The following is a 20,006-nucleotide window of genomic DNA, read 5'->3' as shown; positions in this document are numbered from 1 at the left end:
CCAGGCTGGACAGGGCTTAGAGCAACCTGGTCTAGAGGGGCTTGAAGGCTCCTTCCAACCCACACCATCATGTGATTCTATGATTAACCTATTTCTTCCTCTTTGAACTTAAAACCAGCAGTTTTAGTGACTTTATGCGTGCAGGTAAGTGCTCTCACACACAGCATAGACCAACCACCCTCCCACCCTGCTCCCTCCCCCCTCACACCTCCAGGACAGCCACATGGACGCACATCAGTGTTTGCACTTTAATATAAACCATGTCATATTCCCAATGACTTCAGCATACATAAGATAAAGTCCAATTAAAAAAAAAATGTTCCAACACAAGCTTCCCCATAGCATGAGCACCACGCAACTTGCAGAAAGTCCCTTGTTTATCCCTGGGTTACAGTGGAAGCTCTAAGATCCCCCTCTTTTCCCCACAGCAACAAAATAAAACAGTTTTAAAAAGAAAAAGTGGGAAGCGACATTCAATGAATACACCAGCATTTAAATTAAGGCAGAATAAATAACTGTTCTACATCAGTGATGGGTGTTTTCAGATGAGTACTGGAGCCTGGAGCAGCAGTGCTAGCCACCCTTTGCTGTGCATATCCTGTGCTCCGCGTGCTCCTCACAGTTGTGTTGGTGTGTCATGGGCAAGTCAAGCACATGCTGTGAAAGACACCCCCCACCCCAAGCAGGGTTTAGCCATAGAGTTATTTTTCCAAGCAATTCAGCCTCTTCCCCACCCCTTTGATCTGGGATATTCCTCCCACACATTGGCTCCTCCATAACAACCTCCTTAGTGCTTCAGCAGCATCCTAGTTCACCTAGAGAGATGATCCACTCACCTTGGGGAGAGACTGGCTGGCATCAAAGGCCCCAGTGCAGTTCAGGATTCACAGACCTGCAGCTGCCTTTGGAGCAACAATTGGTGAACAGTTTTCCCTCAGCCCAGCTCAGCCCAGGATGAGTGGCTTAAGTGACACAGTCAGTCTACTTAAAGGAAGGAAGCCAATATTCATGGTTGTGTGAAGAATTCCCTTCTCAATTGAGTAGGTGGGGAAAGCAGTTGGACAGAGCTGGGCACAGCTCCCCAACAAAAACAAAAAAGAAAAACAAAGGGGAAAAAGGTGGCCAGTTACAGGGACATGGCTGTTGATGTGAATGATGGCACATACCTCAACCATAAATACAACCACAGGGTGAATACAATTCTGCCAAGTAGTACAAGACACTCAGGGGGAAAGCCATAATCAGTGTCCCACTTTCTCTGCCAGGGAAACAGTCCTGGCAGGGAAATATTTGGGGGAAATCCACCAAACAGCAAAAGTTGAGCTCTGTTCCATCCCAGTTAGTGTGTTAGTCCCAATTTCCTTAAGCCATGAGCAAAGGACAAAATCCTCTCAAAAAACCAACAGAAAACAAACAAACAAACAAACAAAAAAACCAAAAACCCAGTCAAAACAAACAAAAAAAACCCATAAAACCTATTCATTTAAAATCTGGCTTCTCAAAGCCTTTGTAAAACTTAGATGTCCTCTTCAGTTGGTGCATAAGAAAATCCTAAAAATGCATCTGAGGCACTGGAGCTGCTGGCTGCTAGGTCAGGTGTGTGGGTGATGGAGGCAGAGATTGCTTCTTGGGTGAACTCTGGATCAAAGTGTCGCAGATCAGCTGGACCAGCCTAAGCCAAGGAGCAGAGACACACTGTCATTTTGAGTGAACAGAACCCAGCCCCTTGTGTTCAGACAGTCCAACACAGCTGCTCTTCCAGAAGAACAACAGCACTGCATTTACAGTTCCTAGTCCACACCTCAGAACCCTCAGTGTCAGCATAAGGCATCTACAGAGGGTCCCTTTTGTACTCCTATATATAAAAAAACAGAAACACCCACTTACCACATTGGGGTTGAATGGAGGGGTAATCCTCTTGTGGTACAAATCATCCCAGTTTATTGGGCTGAAGAATACATGGTTCTTTATCTCAAGCTGCATAGAAAGCAGGGGGAAATGTTAGACTTCTGCCAACCCTCCTTTTCCAGCACCTGCCAGCTGGTCTCACAGCATTAAAGAGTGGAAGCAAGACTTGGAGCTACCACATACCCATGCCCACAAATCCTTAATACATGAGGGTCACAGTCCAGTAATCCCTTGAAGGGAAATGACCCATCACACATTGGCATCCCTAGCTTGCCACCACACCTTTCCCTCTGGAAATCCAAGACAACCTCATATGCCCCTTTTAGGAGGCTGGAGGGACACACTAAGTGGAAAGCTTTATCCAAGGCAGTGGCATTATCATAAAAGAAAGGCTCAGAATAGAAAGCTTTCCCATCTATTCTCCCTCCTGATCATAGTGGAGGCCACCTACAAAGTCTGTTTTGGCACCCAGCCTCCTCTTCTGCTCCTTGTGGAGGAGTCCCTGGAGGATGTCACAAGCTGCTACCGTCTTGGTTCCTTGGATCTGGAGTGGCTTGTGCAGAATGTTGTCATACATCTGAGACACATCCCGGCTGTAAAAAGGAGGCTGATTTGAAAGAGAGGAGAAGCAGCCGGGTAAAACATGAGCTACCATAAGGAACCAATAATTGCAGATCAAAAATGACACCTGCTGTGAGTAGACGAGGGAGACCTGACACATCTCTGCTCAAAAGTACAATGGTATGATTAAACCAGGTCATCTAATTCAGGATTTACTCATCTATCAGGTACCATGTGAACACCAGACCAACCTCACACCACAGCTTTTGAAAATAAGTTCTCTACCATGGAAAGTAAAAGAGACCATTTCTAAACTTACCAGTCCGAACAGCATTTCATAGAGGACAGCTCCTAGACACCACCAGTCTACTGTCCTGTCATAGGGCTGCTTCTTTAGCACCTCAGGAGCCAGGTACTGGGAAGTCAGAAGCAAACATTAGAGTCAAGCTATAAAGAAGGGCTTTGCCCTTGTAAGTCACAAATCTGGCTGCAGCTCAAGCTGAGCAAATGCATTAGGAAGCACACAGGTGCAGCCCCCAGTGTTCTTCCAGGCTACTGAAGGTTTTCTTGCTATAGAGGACTTGTACAAGGATTTGCCACCCATCACAATTCAACCAGCAAACCTGTCCCGCACTGACACATCACATCCCTAAGAGGCTCATGTGGTTTTGAAAAAGCTGCTGTTTTCAGTCCCAACAAGACTGTCCAAAACAGCAAAACTACCAATAACCACCACCAAGGGGCAACAGGCAAGAATTTGAGCAGTTTGCAGAATAAACAGCCTCCCACAGAATTATCTCTATGTACTATCAGGTTCTGTCTAGAACAGGAAGACACCAACACACATGAAAACTAGAAAACAAAGCTCAAACATTCCTGCTTGGTTCATGCTGTGCTATTGCATAAGAGGCAATTTCCTGCCCACTTCTGCTGAGCTTGAAAACTGGAAGGTGTGCTGTTCGCAAACCCTCCTTCAAGTTGTCTAGGAAGAGCAGCAGGACAGGTGTATTACCTAGGCTGAAGTGCTACCAAAATCCTCAGCTCAGTAAGAAGAAGGAAAAAAGCCTCCAAGAAGCCAAACTGGAAACAGGTTTTCACAAAACCTGATTGGGGGACATTGGAGAAAAGACATTTTTTCCCTTCTGAGCAATGTTCACATTCCAGAGAGGAGTCTGGTCCTCTCCTCTGCACAGGGCATTTTGCAACTCATGCATAGCAAGTACACATAGGAGAGCACAGCAAGGTCGGGTGCATGTCAGCAGCAGCAGGCTCCCTGTTTTGCAGCTCCAGGGTATTGGAGCAGGTAAACAGCCTGCTCACAGGCTCCCAGGGTCAAGGTTGCCTCCACAGATACCCGAAACAGCTGCAGTTTCACAAGTCTGGCCATTTCCGAGTGCAGGGATCCCTGCCCTTGATAGCACAGCAATGTCAGAGTTTAGCTGTTACAGATAAAACCATCTCTGATGAGTAGGGAAGGCCTTACTTGAACTCCAGTTTCAGGTCAACAACCTCAAAGAGCCCAAGGCGGTCTAATTTAGAGTCCATATTTTGAGATGCTACATAAGCCCAAGACTCAGAGCAGCAAGTCACAGCAAAGCCCCAGCATATGCTCTACCTCAGGAGTGCCACAAAAAGTAGAAGTTGTCTCCTCTTGCTCCATTCCTTCTTTGCACAGTCCGAAGTCTGTCAATACTATGTGTCCCTAAAGAAGAGAGAAGTTTCAGCCTGGCTCACTCTTCCTAGAGAGGAGACAGGGTTTCCAAGTATTTGCCTTCACATTGCATCTCACGGGGTTTTTAGTTCCCCACTGCTCATCTCTCTCCGCTCCCTCCCCTATGGACATCCTATAGCACAAGTACAGGAGCCTATAGAAAAAGTACAGTCTGGATTTTTTTTTTGTTTTATTTGTCTACAACTGGATAACTATGAAGAGATCCAGCACTTCTGTACTTTGCTGCTGCTTTATCCCAGAGATTGTTTAATAGTGCTCACCACCAGAGTAGCAGCAGGGACCTGTTCTTCACGTCCCTGATCCCTGCCCAGAAGTCAGGTCCCAGCTTTTGGGAATGAGCCCAGCCCCACAGTGTGTGCAGTTCTGCAGAGGGCAGGGTCAATCCCCCTTGCAGGATCTGCACAGAAGTGCAGTGGGGCAGACATACAAAATCCATGCCATGATGTGAGTTATAGCCCAGCTTGCAGAACCACAGCCCTCTGTTTATAGTCCTGATGCTTTTAAAGACAGAACAAAAGTAGCCCAAGCTGTGAATATACCTGGCAATCCAGGAGAATGTTCTCAGGTTTTAAGTCTCTGCAAGACAAAAGGTGCTGTTTGAGCAGATTTGGCCAGATACTTAGAAAACATGAATCTGAAACAGCATCAGCTAAGAACAGGAGCTAACAAAGCTTCCCAGTCCAGACCTTCTTGAAGTGCATCAACATACACACATGTTGATTCCCATCAACATACACACATGCAAACGTTGAAAGGCTGCTGTCATACAGGATCAGGTGTTAGCCTGCATTTCTGTGCATAAATTGTTATGGAGCAATGATTTCTCTCTTATTGAGCCAGGGGTTTTTATATTTTTACACTTAAACACTCTTTCTCCTTCCCACTATCAGTCTGAGAGTATTTATTGCCCACCAGGTCCTGTGCAGACAGGATCTCTCTTGAAAGTGTAAGTGCCAGCAGCACTTAGTCAGTCTTGTCTGGGGTAGGAAATTCTTCAGCTGTTTCAGTCCTGAATATATTGCAGGGCCCCAGTGAAGCCCTTTCCCCAACACTGACGCAACCTTGCTGGGCACACTTGGTGGCCCTGCCCTCCCCAGCAGGACACGTGTCTTACCTGTAAATGATGTTTAAGGAATGCAAGTACCCAATTGCACTGGCAACTTCTGCAGCATAGAACCGGGCCCGGGGTTCACGGAAACAGCGCTCCCTTTGCAAGTGGAAGAAGAGCTACAGCCAGATGAGAGGGTTGGTCATTTTTCTAAATAACTGAAGGCTATCTGGAGCAAGGCTGAAAGCCAGCTACCCAAGTGAAAACGTCTTTGCAGCAAGTAGCACACAAATAACACCAAATGAGCCCAAACCAAGCCCCTTTAAGCAGCCCAAACACCTTCCTATAAATTGCTCCCTTTGTTCTACTCTTCATTCCCCAAAATAAATAATTAATTCTCTGAAAAACATCTTCTGCTGATCTAGTTAAGCTCCTAGCTTAGTACAGCTCACGTACTACTGGTAGCCTAGCCACAAGAAGTGATACATGCCTAGATCTGAACACAAGATCCCCAACATAAACTCTATTTGGGCAATAAATCCATGTTACCAATATCTCCCAGCCAGTTTCAGATAGTACAGAAAGACAGCTGGAAGAAAGTGAGCTTCTACAGCACAGAAAAATTCTATAAAAGTGTGCTGACATCACCCAAGCACACTTGGGTGACAGATCCAGAGCTGGCCCACAGGTGGGTTTTGCCTACAGCTCACTAGCATCAGTATTTCCTGTATTCTCCATAGGATTTTAAAACACCCCTAACACATACTTTTCTCAGCATCCTTGCTTTAGGAATCATCTGGCTCAGGTCCTAGTCAGCAAGATCTTCACTCAGTTTACAGATGAGGTAATGCCAGGTGTTCCTGGCTGCTCCTTTCTGGCGGTCAAAGCAGCATTATACCTTAATATGATTTTCTTCTGACAAGAAACAGTTTTAGGCAATAAAGCAGCGTGTTTAAGAAGGACCAAAAAGGAAGCCTCTAAGTGCACTCACCTCTCCTCCATTTACATAGTCAAGTACAAAGTAAAGCTTCTCCGAGGTCTGGAAGGAGTAATGGAGTCCCACAAGGAAGGGGTGCTTGACATTTTTCAGCAACACATTGCGTTCCGCCATGATGTGATTTTGCTATCAAGAAGCAGACAAGGCATTAGGGTTTCAGGCAAGGGTCCAGCCCAGCCTGTCATAGGGGCTCACTGCTGTTTTCAAAATGGGTGGAGGTTGCGAGCCAAAGAGAGTCATTTCTAGCCCCAGAAAGGGAATCACTCCCTGCTATCTGACCCATTTAATCTCTGTTCTTCATGTTCCCATAGCACAGAGAAATCCATGTGTAACATGCAAATTGCCTACATAAATGACAGCCACCAGGTACCCCAATTGCATTACCAGGGTAGCTCATACACTGACCACTATTTGCAGAAATAGCCAAGGAAAGCAAACGTACCTCCTTTTTCTTGAGGATGGTTTTCTTATGCAAGACTTTCACTGCATAAAAAGTCCCATCACACTTGCGTTTGGCCAGGAGAACCTGCAACACAAGGTCCTGGTTATGGGTTTCAGCCTCACCTTCTGCCTTTTGGTTAGTGTTTCCTCATTAGCTCAATAGTCTTGTGCGTCATTATACTACTCCAGAGGGTCAGGTACAAAGTTTTAAAGACAGTTCCAGACCTGTGAATTCTCATCACTTTCTCATTGCCAGAAAAAAAGCATGCAACAACTCCACATACATCACTTAGACACTCAAAAGAAAACAGTTTGGAGCATTTGGGGAGACAGTTCCATTTAAAGGGGATCCAGGCTGTCTCCCAGGTTCAGGTTTGTCTGGAGTTCTTTTGCTGCCTGAAGAAGTCTGAAGCTCATTTTGAATCAAGCACTGCTCCTTATCATCAGCACCCTGAGCATAAAGCACCTCACACTTCAGTCCTTAAAGAGATGGCAGAACAGCTCCAGAGTAAGAATAGACTATGAAAACCCTATCTCAGGGCTTACCTAATCTCAGCCATACTCAGGCTAAACACCTCATGAGACATGCAAAGGACACAGCTAGAAACTCTTTTAGCAAGATATTTGCTTTCCACACTACAGCCCACCTGTAAAAACCCACTTACTTTTCCAAAGCTTCCTTTGCCAATAACCTTCAGAAAGTCAAAGTCTGTTGGCTTGGCACTGTTAGACAAGAATGAAATAAGTTAATGTTTCTGGGAGAGAAACAGGCAACAGCAACACTACCAGCAAAGCAGAGTTCCTGCTTGGAAAGATGAGTGTGAAAGGGATTAAAGGGCACTGGATGGGTGACCCTTGCTCCCAGCCACCTCGGGATTCACACTGTGTATGTCAGTGGACCCAGCACAGCATGAGCAATCCCTCAGCAACCCACATGCTGAACACAGCAGCAGGTGAAAGCACCTGTCAAGAACAAGTGACACCTTTAGAGGGGACACTTTTTCTAGAGAAAGATAGTCAGGGAGCCAGCAGTTACAAAGAAGATCTTCCCTCACTGTCTCTCAAGAGAGATGGGACAAAGGGCTGCAGATATGGACAGGAGAGGATGATTATGATAACAAGGACCAGCTACAGCTTAATGTCTTGAAAGCTGGTGCACTGGTAACACACATGGTGTTAAAGGCCAAGTAATGTAGTCGTTAGGACTTTTGCAGGCACCACACACGTGAGAAACAGAGACCATCTGCATTCCCCTGCCAGACCTCTTCACACTCCACACCCTACCTGGCTTTGCAGGGAGCTTACTTGGGGTTAGCAGAAGGTCCAAGGTTGATGTTGTCAGTTGGTGTTGAAGGCTAGAGAAGACAACAATAATGTTAGTCACAAGGACCGTGCTGCAGGCTGTGCTTTCCCTTCCTCAATACAGCATCCCCTCACACTGAGCAGTTGATAAACACCCATCAGCAAGAGACACAGTGCTCGTTTTGGCAAACTTTTAACTAAGGCCACTTTAGGTGGCCTTATACACATCCAGCTCCGTGGAACTACCTCCTCCCTCTTCCCAATGACAAGGAGTACAGACACACATGCTCTTCCTCCTCCCCAGGAATCTTCCCCTCCCCAGACTCTGGGAGCATTATGTCTTGTCCAAAAGGCTCTTCTTTTGTCTTTTGACTTTTCTCTTGTCCTCTCTGCTCTTCTTTTTTTCCACCCAGCATCACCCACAAGGACAGAGCAGCAGTAAGACTTCCAGCAGGCTAACACAGGCTCTCCTGCTTGTTTCTCATCTAAAGACACCAGCCCCTTTTGTCCCAGAAGTGAGGATTTGCTGGTTCAGAGCCCTGATCTCACCTGGGTGCTTTTGTCTGGGCTCCGGGAACGATCCATTAAAAAAGCAACTCGTTCAGCACTTGGAAAAAGAAGAGCAAGCTAGTGTTCAAAACAAAATCCAAGAGAGAAACATCTTCACATCATTAACTTGCCAGGGAGCAGCACAGACCCTGGTATGTGTACCTCTCCATCATAGGAGGGCTCAGCTGAGTTCCCCAGCTACTCCCTTGGTAGCACTGCTACCCCTCAAGGGATGGGGGTGTACACACTCCAGGGGAGGCAGTGAACACTGGGGGGCAGATTAGGGAAAAAAGGTTCATGGATGCACAAGCATATAAATACCACGGTTAGCCCTTGACTTGAAATAGCAGAAACCGGTCAGAACACCAACATGTGAGGACCAGCACAGCCCAGCAGGGCCAGCTGAAGTCACAGCCCTCCTAGCCGTGGCCAGACCCCTCTTGAGGCAGGTGCAGCCCCCACCCCACTGCACAGTGATGCTGCAGCACCCAGTCCTGCAACCCAGTGAGTGCCCCCACAGGGCAGCCAGGAGAGTCCAGCTGGGTCCAACCACCACATGCCATCAGGATGGCACCTGTCAGAGGCCATTCCCCCTAGGCCAGGTCAGACAGGGCAGCTCGGGGCTATTGACTCTGCAGGGAAGAGGAGCTCAACATGGCAGCCAGGGCTGGCTCAGTGAGCACAGGACTTATCTACCTAGTGCAACTACTGCTGGGGTTGGAAAACCTGGACTCAAACACTTGGTGGTTCAGATCTGCCCTGATCAGGCATCACTGGGGATGGGTGAGTCCCCCCACCCTAGGGATTCCCCCCCTTTGGTTTAGAGGATTCCCCCATACTCCTTTCGAAAGCCAGAATTAAGGAGATAACAAACAAAACAAGCAGCTCTGTTCCCTTCTCCCCTGCCCCAGAGAGCTGACTCCCACTCAGCCCCACCAAGCCCTCATACACTGCAGGGAAGCTCTGAAGGCTCTCATCCCCACAGCCACCCTCTGTCCTACCACTCCCAAAGAGGGGGCCCAAAGAACCCACCAGCCTCCTCACATCTCACCTGTGGGCGTTCCCTCTCTGTGCCCCCACATACCAGCAGGCACAGACCGCCAATCATCCCCAAGGCCCCCTCCTGCGCAGCCAGGCTACCCATGGCAGGAGATGCCAGGCAGCAGTGGATGCTGGCGGCTGTCCCTGAGCACTGCCCATATCTGCACGGTGCCAGCCAGCTCCATTCACCACTCAGCCAGCGCAGGGGTTATCGGGCTGAGCTGTTAAAGGGCTCTCATCCCACTGAGAGCATTTTATACTCACTACGCGCAGAGCCTGGAGCCGGAGGCCTTGATGGTTTGCCCTATCCTCTCCCGGCCGTGCTTGATGAGTTCTGTGAGGAAAGTTGGAGCACCGAAGCCGATTAGCTGGCAGTGTGATCACAAGTGCACAGAGGCACATTTGTTCTTCACTGACCTTGCTCTTCTCTCCACAGCCGCCCTCCTCCCCCTTCCACTCACATACCAAAATAACCAGGAAATTATAGGAACCAGGACATCTTCCCTCCCGGCCCCACCAGGAGCCCTCAATAGCTCACAGGACAGGGATAAGTGCCACAAAATAGACACCGCCTCCCACAGCACAGGGGACTCAGGCTAGAGCACCACTGTCAAGCCCTCCTGAGCCACTCCTGGGTCCCCGGGGCGGGGGGGAACAAGGAGAGTTCCCACAAGAACGATGTTGTACTGGGATACGTCACATACTTGGCACATCCACTGTCCCTTTCATTCAGGACTCTACAAGTAATTAGGGACATGAATGAAACCTTTCAGAGCCCTGCAGGAGGTAAGCCAGCACACACACATCACAGTGAGTGACCTGCCCAAGGACACGTAGCCAGTGCCAGAAGCAGGGATTCCCACCACGGAGCATCCCTGCTCCTCAGCCGTGTGGGTGGTTGCCACCACTCATTATCTTCATCACCTCTCCCTTCACAGAGAGGCAGTCCCAAGCCTGCTCCCTGCTGCACAGGCTGAGCCAGAGAGAAGCCCAACAAGTGCAACCTGTACAGAGGATTTCCTTGTTTTGCTTAGTTCTGTCACTGGAGGGAAAGGAAGACTCAAAATATTCACAGAAACATACACTACCCTGTCCCTCTAAAAAGAAGGGGGTTTATAGACTCAGGTAAGTTGTCATCTTGGAATAGCTCCTCAACAGACCGAGGAATCAGCAGCATCAACCACAGAGACTCTTCCCCTGGGCAAAGAGTTTGTAGGACAAGTTTTGAGGCAAACACAAGCCCATTGCAGAACCCTTCCTGCATGGATCATTGGGTCTGCTAGGCAGAGGGACCTGTGTGCTACCGAGAGCCACTGAACTGACCCCAAAAGCAGGTCTGGGATCTGGGTGCAGCTCTGATAAGGAGCCAAGAAACTAAGCTGTGGGTTTAGAGTTTCCAAATGGATAAGAAAGGAAAAGCAGGAACTTAAAGCAAAACCCACAAATCATGCAGTGAGAGAGTTTACAACACCAGGCTGGTCTGAGCCCCTGACCTTGTCTGTACTTTGTCCTGCAGCAGATACAAGAGCCTGTCTCAGCTGGCATCCACAAGCAGGGACAAGATGCAGGCAGCACCCAGACAGATCAAGGCCCATTTCCTCCCACTGGGCATAGTCCTTCTTTCCCTGACAGTCTGACTCTCCTCCGACTTACCGAGGTCTGCTGAAGGTCATCAAACACCTGCCTCAGGGTGCATCTCTCCCAGAGTCTGCGAGCCAGCCTGGTCAGATATCATGGCCACAGCAGAGGGACATCAGCACTGCTGTGTTTGGAGCAGGCAACACTCACTCAAGGCTCAGGACCAGGGAGAAGGTTGGCACAGAGAATGGCCGGGGTACACAGATGTGTGTGGACAAGCCTCAAGCTGCACTGGCAGCAATAGGTAGAGGAGTGAAGGCTCCCATCGCCTGCTCAGGAGCCTCTTACCAGAGCAACCCAACCTATAACCTCACTCCCCCTCCACGCATCGCTGCCATTCATCAGATAATACAGCCCGTTTCCTCCTAATCTGAGCCCCCACAAACTTGGGTTTGGATCCAGGGTCAGCTTGCTGCCACTGTTCCTACCCTAGACTCCAGGGAAAATACTGACTCAGACACAGATGGAGATGTCGCAGCTTGGGTATCTTGGAGACCACACAGCCAAGCCACAGAAAAAAAAAAAAAAAAAAAAAATCAATCTGCCTTGGAGGTACTTATTACCAGTACAAGTTTCTGACTTGCTCCAAGGGGCTTGGACAAGCCAATTCTATCAAGATCTCCACAGCCTGCAAGTAGGCAAGAACCTCTTCCAGCCTGGCAGCCTGTGCATGCTTCCTTCCATCAGCCCTGTTCTGCTCCACTTCTTCTTTGCTGGAAATAAAGCCACTCAACAAGTCCCTGCTGACCAAGGGCAGCATTTTCCAACAAAGCGTGTTCATTAAATGGACTTACTCTGAGACTAGAGCCTGTGCACTGAAGTACCATGCACATTTTTAGTTTATGTATATCCCCATCCCATATCACTCTCTATTCAGAGAGTTCAGAGCCACCTTTCCCAACCGAGGTTCACCTTCAATGCCAGGTTAGTTTGTGGTCTAAATCTCTGAAGCAGTCAAGTAGGCTTTTCCTGGTCACTAGTAAACCCTACTCCCCTTAAAGCACAAAGAATTCCTGAGCGCGCACACACACTGAACAACAGAACCAGAAATAGGTCACGAAAATACACTGGAATCTTTGGTTATACATGCCTGGCTGCATCTCTCCTTGTGCCTGCTGGTGCAGCAGGAATGCTCCAGGCATAGCCAGGGCCACAGAGAGCATCAGCAAGCAAGTCCAGGAGTTCCCCCAATACGATGTGACTATTCCACACCAGGAACACAAACTCCTGCACCCCACTCTCCCCTCCTCAAAGACCCCCAACTCCTGGCCAGAGCAATCCCCCAGGCAGCAGGAACCCACTCACACAACACGGAGCTGCTACTTACAAGTTGGAGCAGTTACTGCAGCTATGTCTCCCCCCACCACACATCCCTCAGCAACATACGTTTTCTTCCCAGCACGGCACGAGCAGCTCCCTCTCCCTCGCACAGTTCTGGCAGTGGTGACCCACATTCCCATGCTAGCCCAGCATTATTTGCTACAAACACATTACTAATGCAATGCGTACCTTGTACAGAGAGGCAACCTCACAGATTCGTCATCTGTGAGCTGCCTCCCACCCTCCTCCCGGATGGCACTGCTCTCGGCAGCCTTCCCTACCTAACCCAGATTGCAAACCCCTCCAAGCAAGTCCCTCATCCCCTCTCGCTCTGGGAAGGGCTGGCTGCCAGCATGGAGAGGCAAGGAGGTGTGGCAAGCTGTCACTGGGACAGCAGGTGATGTTTTGGAGGAAGCATAGAGTTTGGAGAGTCACCTAAGGCAGGCCACAGCTTCCACCCAACACAGGGGCTGCTTGCAGCTAAAGGGGGGAGATGCCCCAGTTTCATCTCAGAGAAGGAGCACAGAAGGGCGATTCCTGCAAACACATGCTTTTACTGGGGAGAAAAAAAGGCTCAAGTTTTCCCCTGCCACAGATCTAAGAGATAGCTGCAAGCCACCATTTTACTCCACTTTCATTCCCATTGAGACACTATAGTTGTACACAGCAAGTCCAGGAGCAGGTTAGGAAAGACCTGAAAGCACTTTTCTGCACTCAAGGAAGCTCTCAGGCATCCTCTGTAAAGCTCCTGGGTTGCCCAATTTTCTCTTACAGATCCTCTTCCCTACACCCCAGGGACACTGCAAACCAGTGCAGGAACCCAGCCAAGCAGCCCTGGCTCTGGGCAAGCTAGAGCCCACTGACAAACAACTCTCCAGATTTCTGAGGAAAACTACATGCAAAATTTAAAGAAAACAGCAGGTGGCTAAAGCTTGCAGCACTTTGCAAAAAATAATCCCGTGAAAATAAAAAAAAAAGCATCAAACATACCTGGGAGCACATCTACCAGTGGAGGCCGAGTCCTGAAGCATGCAAAGCAGTTCACAACCAGTGAGTGCTGAGACCCCTCATTTCCCATACTTCCCATCTTTGTATCAGCCCACCCAGATTGCCCTGGCAAACCAGGAGCCCAAAGCTCTTTCTTAAAACCCAGATGGGAATAGGCTTTTTTCCTGCAGCAGTCCATTTAGCCCCTGAACACAGTCACCCTCAGATCCTCAGTATGGCCATACCACTACTGCTGCTTCCCAGCAGCCCTTTAAAGCAAGCAGGAAAAGCTGACCAGCTGCAAAAGATGAAGAGATACCTGCCAGCTATACCCAAGGAGTGAGAATTTAGGTGGGAGGGATAGTTTTGGATGGGGAGGGAGAGGTGCAGGTGCTGAGCAGGAGTAAATTACGTCCTGGCAGGCAGGACGTATTCTGAATAATTTTTTACGTGTTAGTAAGCTTGACATCTGTCCACTGTCCTGTAGCTTGGAGGAAGGTCAAAACTGTCATTTGACTCAGGTCAAACCCAGAAGATGCTGCTCCTTCCAGTGTCCTGTGTGGCTGCAGCCAGGGCAGCAAGGATGGTATTAACTGCAAACATAAACACCTGAGGAGGGGAAGCATGGTGATTTGAGACAGCAGAGACTAAGCAAAAGGAGATCTGGAAGAAGGGCTGTCTTCTCTCTCTTCATTAAAAATAAAGCAGTCGCTTTTTGCTTCCATTGTAGTTTCCTGTAAAATCTCCCTGTAGAAAAGTGGCCTATAGAGCGAGTTCAGTGGTGGGTGCAAGGAGGTAAAGGCAGGGGTGTGGGCAGAATTCCCTGAGGGAAGCAGAAGGGCTGGCCACCATGGGACAGATCCCTCATGCCAGACTACAGCTACTAGGAAGAAATCATCTGGAATAGGTTATGTGCTTGTTACCATGTGTAATGAGGGAGGGGAAGCATCATGTTGCTTGAAATATTGTTCTCTCTCAGGTTGAAGCCTGATTTTTTTGCTTAGCCAACACCCTCAAGCTATCAGCATTGTCAGCTTTCAAGAGTATCTCCTAATATGTTTTTCTTTTCTCCGGTTTTGCCTCCACTTGAAGTGAAATGGTCAAGTTTGAGAATACTTTCATCAGCTAACTTACATTTTCTAGTCAGTGTCTTCTGCTTTTGTTTCTTTCATGAAAATCTTGGTGTCATCAAGAAAATCTACTTGATTTTCTTTTCCATAGAAAAAGCATCTTTAATTAAAAACTCGTTTTCTATGCAAAGAAGAGGAAGCGGAAGAATCCTCTAAGGAAAAGGTTTTACAGCTAAAATGCATAAAATGCCTAATCTGGTGACAGATACTGGCAGGCAAAGTGATGTTGGGTTGGTTTTGTCCATCCTACCTGTGCTGTTTGTGAGGGTCACTGACCCTCAAGGGCTGTGCATGCACTGGGTGTCACTCAGAGCCAGGCATGTGATGCAAAGCTGCCTCCATTGCACACAAACACCTCCTGGATTCCTTGCATGTCCCATGGGAGCTGGGCTTCACACAGTCTTTGCTGGACAGGGTGAGCCCTGGCAAAGGGCTGTGACATGAGCCCAAGTGGAGTCCACCAGGAAGATGTACAACAGGGCTGTGCCCTCTGCCAGCTGCTCCGCAGCACAACGCTAGTAGGAGACCTCCATGGGGAAGCCTTCTCCATGCCCTATCCGTCCCCAGGGCTTAGTGACACCGTACCAGCCAGAAGCATTACCCTTTGTCTTGCCCAGAGCAGTGGAGGAGGGCTCCATCCAGGCCACAAACAAGCCAGCTGGAACAGGGGCAGAAGCTCAGCTTCCGGCACAGGGTGTCCTCGGGAAGCAGAGCACGCAGATGTTTCTCCTCCTGCAAATGTGAAGGGCACAGGAGTAAGAGCAGAAACAAGCCCTGAGGTGCAGCACTGGCTGCTCACCAGCTCTGGGACACTGGGACAGCTCCCTGACACTTGTCTGGCCAGCATCCACCCGCCAGTCAGTCTGGTGGAGATCACCAAGGGTGCTCTGCCACTGCTTCAGTGGCAAATTGCTTTGGGACTGGCAGATGGAGAGCAGTGGAAGAGAGCTAGGTGGTACTGGTTGGCTGTTTGGCTTCTTTACAACAGAAGAAATTTACACTAAAACTGTTAAATTCACACATTTCTGCTCTTAGGAAAGGATTTTGGGTTTTGATGAGGAGTTAAGACCAAATTAATTCTCCCTGTACTCAGCGTGACTGCCCTGACACCGGTGGTTCCCTGTCACAGGAGAAGACATTCTCTGGAAGCACAGGGACACGGGGCCAACCAGGAAATCCCCAGTGTAGTGCAGGTCCCTACCTGGGAATTCAACATCAGATGCCACCAGATTCCCGGAGAAGCTGCAAAGGGCTTTGCCCTGCAGAGTCCTGTGACTTTCCCTGTAGTGGTGTCCTGGGCAAACATTTGTCCCCATGATGGCAGACAGGAGGGGGACAGGTAGATGTGAACAGATTCCAGCCCACCTGGGCAGCCCTCCCCGTGTCTAAGAGATGAAACTTTCCCCCTTTTCCTGCCTTGTGTGCCCACAGCCAGCCACATCCTGCAGCAGCTCTCACCCCTCACCCAACACTGCCCCTTGCCCATGTCAGTGTCATGCTGAAGGAGCTGCTGGATGTGAGAGTGTTTGCAGGTCACACACATCACACAGGCACGTGTCCCTGCAGGTGCTACTGGCATGACCATGCCCCCTTGCAGCAAGACTGGCCTTGGCCCATTCCCCTGCCCAGAACCTGCATGCTCCTAAACAAAATTAAACAATTCTAATGAAACTGGAGATCTGTTCATGTAAGAGCTGGGTTTTGTGAGTGTTGTTGGTCTTCTGTGCCAGGTTGCTCTTTCCCTGCCCTCAGAGAACATGTAGTGCCAGGAAAACCTCTGATGGACCTGAGTTCAGAGGTGAGGAGCAGCTTTCAGGCAATTTAACCCCTTCTATGCACATCTCCTGACAGGGCATGCTTCTCCAAGCCCTGTAAGGGGTCAAGAGCTGCATGGTCCTTCCCTGTCTGAGTTTGGTCCTCCCATTGGGACCATCCCTGGCTGGTGCCACTCACCCTGCCACATTTGCAGCTTCTCCAGGGCAGGACATGTCCAGTGGACAACAGGCCCAGCCCATTGTCTCTACCCACAGAGAAATACCTCCCTCTCTCTCTAACTTTTTATGTGCTATTTTACAGGGAAAGGTAATCCTAATTTCCCTATCTAGTAATATCCATAACCACAATCATAAAAGTATCACTGAAGAGGAACCACACAGTCCTGAGCAATCAGAATTGCAGGGAAGGTTCAGGTAAAACTAATATTTGTCTAGAGTGCACAAAGCAAGTTTCCATGGACCTGCAGTGAAAGGTGACCTAAAATGTTTGGCTACTCAGTTACCTCTGCTGGGTAAGGGCTAGCATAGGATAGCATGGAATGGGATAGGATAGAACAGAGATAGGATGTTCTTTAAAAGCTCAGAGCCTATTTCTTCATTTTAAGGATGATTCATTAAAGACTAAATAGACTATTGGTGACCACTGCAGGTCTTTAAACCATTTCATTCTTTTTCCTGCTCTCTATATTTTTCTTTCAGCTTCAAAAAACCCAGGCTCTGCCTCATGTTTTGCCTTTGATTTTGCTAGCAAATCCCACAAGGGTGCTGGGATGTTTCCCATGTTTTGGAGAAAGGAACCAGGAAGAGACTACTGGGGATCAGGTTTTTATTCCAAAAGACAGCTAAAGTGGGTTTGAGCAACTCTTGCAACATTCTGTCCCTCTGCTTCTACAAATATTAACACATCAGAATATTACTGATCTCTTGTAAAGCCTTTACATCTTCTGAGGAATAAATTCTGGAGTTTATTATTGCCATTAAATTAATTGGCTGGGACTTTTTTGTTCCTAAGTGCCTTTTAAGTGTAGGCACCGTCTCAGTGAATAAATTATATGCAGTTGGAAGCAACCTGACTGTAAGGTTGCTGGCCAGCCTTGTCCCTGGGGAAGGTGCAACTCCTGCTTGTTGCCCTCTCCTCTCCTCCCCAGCAGCACTTCAGGACACATTACAGCTTGTGCTTTAGAGCCTTTCTTAAAAAAAACCCCACAAACCCTCAATTCTGTTTTTTGGGGTGAGCACCTCTTTTCCTCTGCAGCACAGGTCAGTCTGATGCAGGGCACACACTCAGGGCCACCACTCATATCTCAAGCCCTGAATGTGACCAGCCTGGGGGGCCAAGGGCAGAGAGGCAGTTTTCTGGCTTGACTTAGCAGGGCTTAGCAGCTTGGAGACAGCTCGGGGAGCTGCACTGCCCAAAACCAGGCCCCTCTGACACAGCAATGGGTTCATTAGAAAAGCCTGTGGGTGCAGCATTCCTGGGAACACCCCTCTCCCCTCCTCTGCCCCAATCCCATTGCCATTCCTGGGAGTGGCCACCTCCATCTCCTCTCCATAGGACCCATTTTCACCCCTTTTTATCCACATGCAAATTCTGGGAAGCAACTGCTGGAGACTGTCTCCAGCAGAGCTATGTATACTGGATCTGGTGGACAGCCCAGTTCAAGTCAAGCTCATGAGCCCCTCTACAAGAGCAGCAAAGCTGTGCTGAAATCTGCTGAGCCTGTCTCTGTTCCCCTGCTCTGGCATCCAGCAGGAACAGCCCTCCCTGTCCTGCCAGCGGGGGGTTTGGCAATGACCTGTTAGAAGGCTGCTGGACACAGCACCCCTGAGCTTCACCAGGCCCAGCCCCAGAGACTCACACAGCCTGGGACACCACAGCCAAGACAACCTGAAATATCTGGATCAAACCTCACCCTTATAGTGCTGGTTGCAAATGCCTGTGCAGGCCCAAAGCTCCTTTCCCTGTGCAGGTGGCTCAGGGACATGGGGACACACAGTCAGTCACCAGCTACCTCTGCTGATCTGCCAGCTCTTGAAATCACCTTGGTCAGAAACACTCATGGGTGCTCCCCGTGGACCTCACCCAGGTGAGCTGATGTGGGGCTGCATGGACAAGCAGGGTGATAGAAGCTCCTTGCGATGGAAGTTTCCTGGGGGAGGCACAGTTAATGGCAGAAATCTTTTCACCTAGTACAATATTGCAGGAGGAGCAAGGAGGCTGCTTGTCTTCTCTCTGGATTTCTCCACAGCTGGGAAACCACCCCACTGCTGGAAATCAACCCTCCACCACTTCCAGCTGCTGGCCCCAAGCAGCAGCTCTCCCACAAGCCAGCCAGGTTTCCTGGCAGCAAGGGCAAAGTCCTTCACAAAAACTTCTGCTTCTCCCAAAAGAGTTCAGGAACTCATCAGAGGAAGGAAAAGTCTCAGTCATCCCAGAGAAAGCAAATGGGCATTACCTGCAGAGAGCGAGGTGTGGGGAACAGGGCTCCTGGGATCCAGCAGCAGGGCAGACGGGCACTGCCACACTCCCACTGTGGGAAGCAGCATGTACTGCTCTTCTTCCCGTTGTTTTTATTTTGGCAATTCGGCCTGAAGGTCGAAGAAAAAGTCCGAAGGAGTGGCCTGTGGCAGGCAGTAAATGATTACCCTGGACCTCTCTCAAAGGGGACTGAGGCACAGGGAGCTGGGGGAGGAGAGGAAAATCCCTCCTTGGGGGGATTAGAGGGCAGCTCGCTGGCGGGGAAGTGCAAAGGGTCAGAACAAAGTGCTCTGTTTGCTGGAGGCTGTGCCAGGTCACATGCCGGGTCCTAGCAGAGGTAATGAGACATGTATCACCTCCCAAATGCCTGCAAGACCTCCTGGATGTGGATATGATCTGTTGCCAACACACCACCAATCCATGGAACTTGCCAGCCAGGAAGGAGTGGGGTGAGGTGGAGCCTCGTCCTCCAGCAGCACTGCATCCGGGGCAGGCCATCCAGGGCCTTACGTGCTTGGGTTGTGAGGTACAACAGTCCTACAATGCTCCTTCTGCTTCTTGTGTGACCCCCCTCTGGCTCCATGCTCCCCATCCTGGGCCACATGTACACAGGAACAACCACCTGAGCAGCTGACAAGGACTGAGTTCCATGGGCACATCAGAACTGAGGCCAGAGGAGCCCTCTTGGAGCCAGAATCTACTGCCCTCCATTTGCGCCTGCCCCCATTTACTCCCTGGTTCTCTCCTTGTCCCTCTGCAGGGGCAAGGAGAGAACCAGTGGTCACCAACAGTGGTCACCACATCCCTGTGTGGGGGCCCAAATAAGAGTCTGATGGTTGAACATGCTGGTGGAGTCACTGGCAAAGACTCCATCTCCTTACCTACAAGCTTCAAAGATACATAAAATCAGATGGTGGAGAACATCGGTGTCACCATCCAGCATTTTCTGAAAGACTCTGGAATATGTGATATGAAGCATCCAAAATTCACAAGGCCAAGACATCCAGTTGCCACTGCAGCCAATGTCTCTGGCCCCATGTGTGTGGGAAGAAGGCAGAGCCATACCTGCCCCCTGTGAGCTCCAGCACCAGCAGCAGC

The 20,006-nt window shown here is 49.3% G+C and overlaps 1 protein-coding gene across 10 annotated transcripts; it reads right to left on the bottom strand.

The window, feature by feature from the left end:
* Positions 1-224: 224 nt before the first annotated feature.
* Positions 225-19,143, bottom strand: SGK2 (serum/glucocorticoid regulated kinase 2). Of its 10 annotated transcripts, XM_051802692.1 has the most exons (15): positions 18,886-19,050; positions 15,256-15,386; positions 9,844-9,913; positions 8,539-8,596; positions 7,993-8,042; positions 7,353-7,410; positions 6,689-6,772; positions 6,241-6,372; positions 5,316-5,428; positions 4,741-4,777; positions 4,085-4,171; positions 2,789-2,884; positions 2,360-2,515; positions 1,888-1,977; positions 225-1,672 (listed from the first exon to the last, which is right to left on the bottom strand). In XM_051802692.1, the coding sequence occupies exons 2-15, from the start codon at positions 15,290-15,292 to the stop codon at positions 1,517-1,519; spliced, it is 1,224 nt and encodes a 407-aa protein (XP_051658652.1). In that variant the 5' UTR covers positions 15,293-15,386; positions 18,886-19,050; the 3' UTR covers positions 225-1,516. The 10 variants fall into 10 exon arrangements, with proteins under 10 accessions (XP_051658652.1, XP_051658655.1, XP_051658659.1 ...); XM_051802695.1 differs by lacking the exons at positions 15,256-15,386; positions 18,886-19,050 and adding an exon at positions 14,905-15,231; XM_051802699.1 differs by lacking the exons at positions 15,256-15,386; positions 18,886-19,050 and adding an exon at positions 13,528-14,890.
* Between the last annotated feature and the right edge of the window lie 863 nt (positions 19,144-20,006).

Source organism: Manacus candei, unplaced genomic scaffold, assembly GCF_025592945.1.
Source record: "Manacus candei isolate 608988 ecotype Guabito, Panama unplaced genomic scaffold, ASM2559294v1 h1tg000057l, whole genome shotgun sequence".
Classification (NCBI taxonomy): Eukaryota; Metazoa; Chordata; class Aves; order Passeriformes; family Pipridae; genus Manacus; species Manacus candei.
This window is presented reverse-complemented; position numbering and strand designations above follow the sequence as displayed.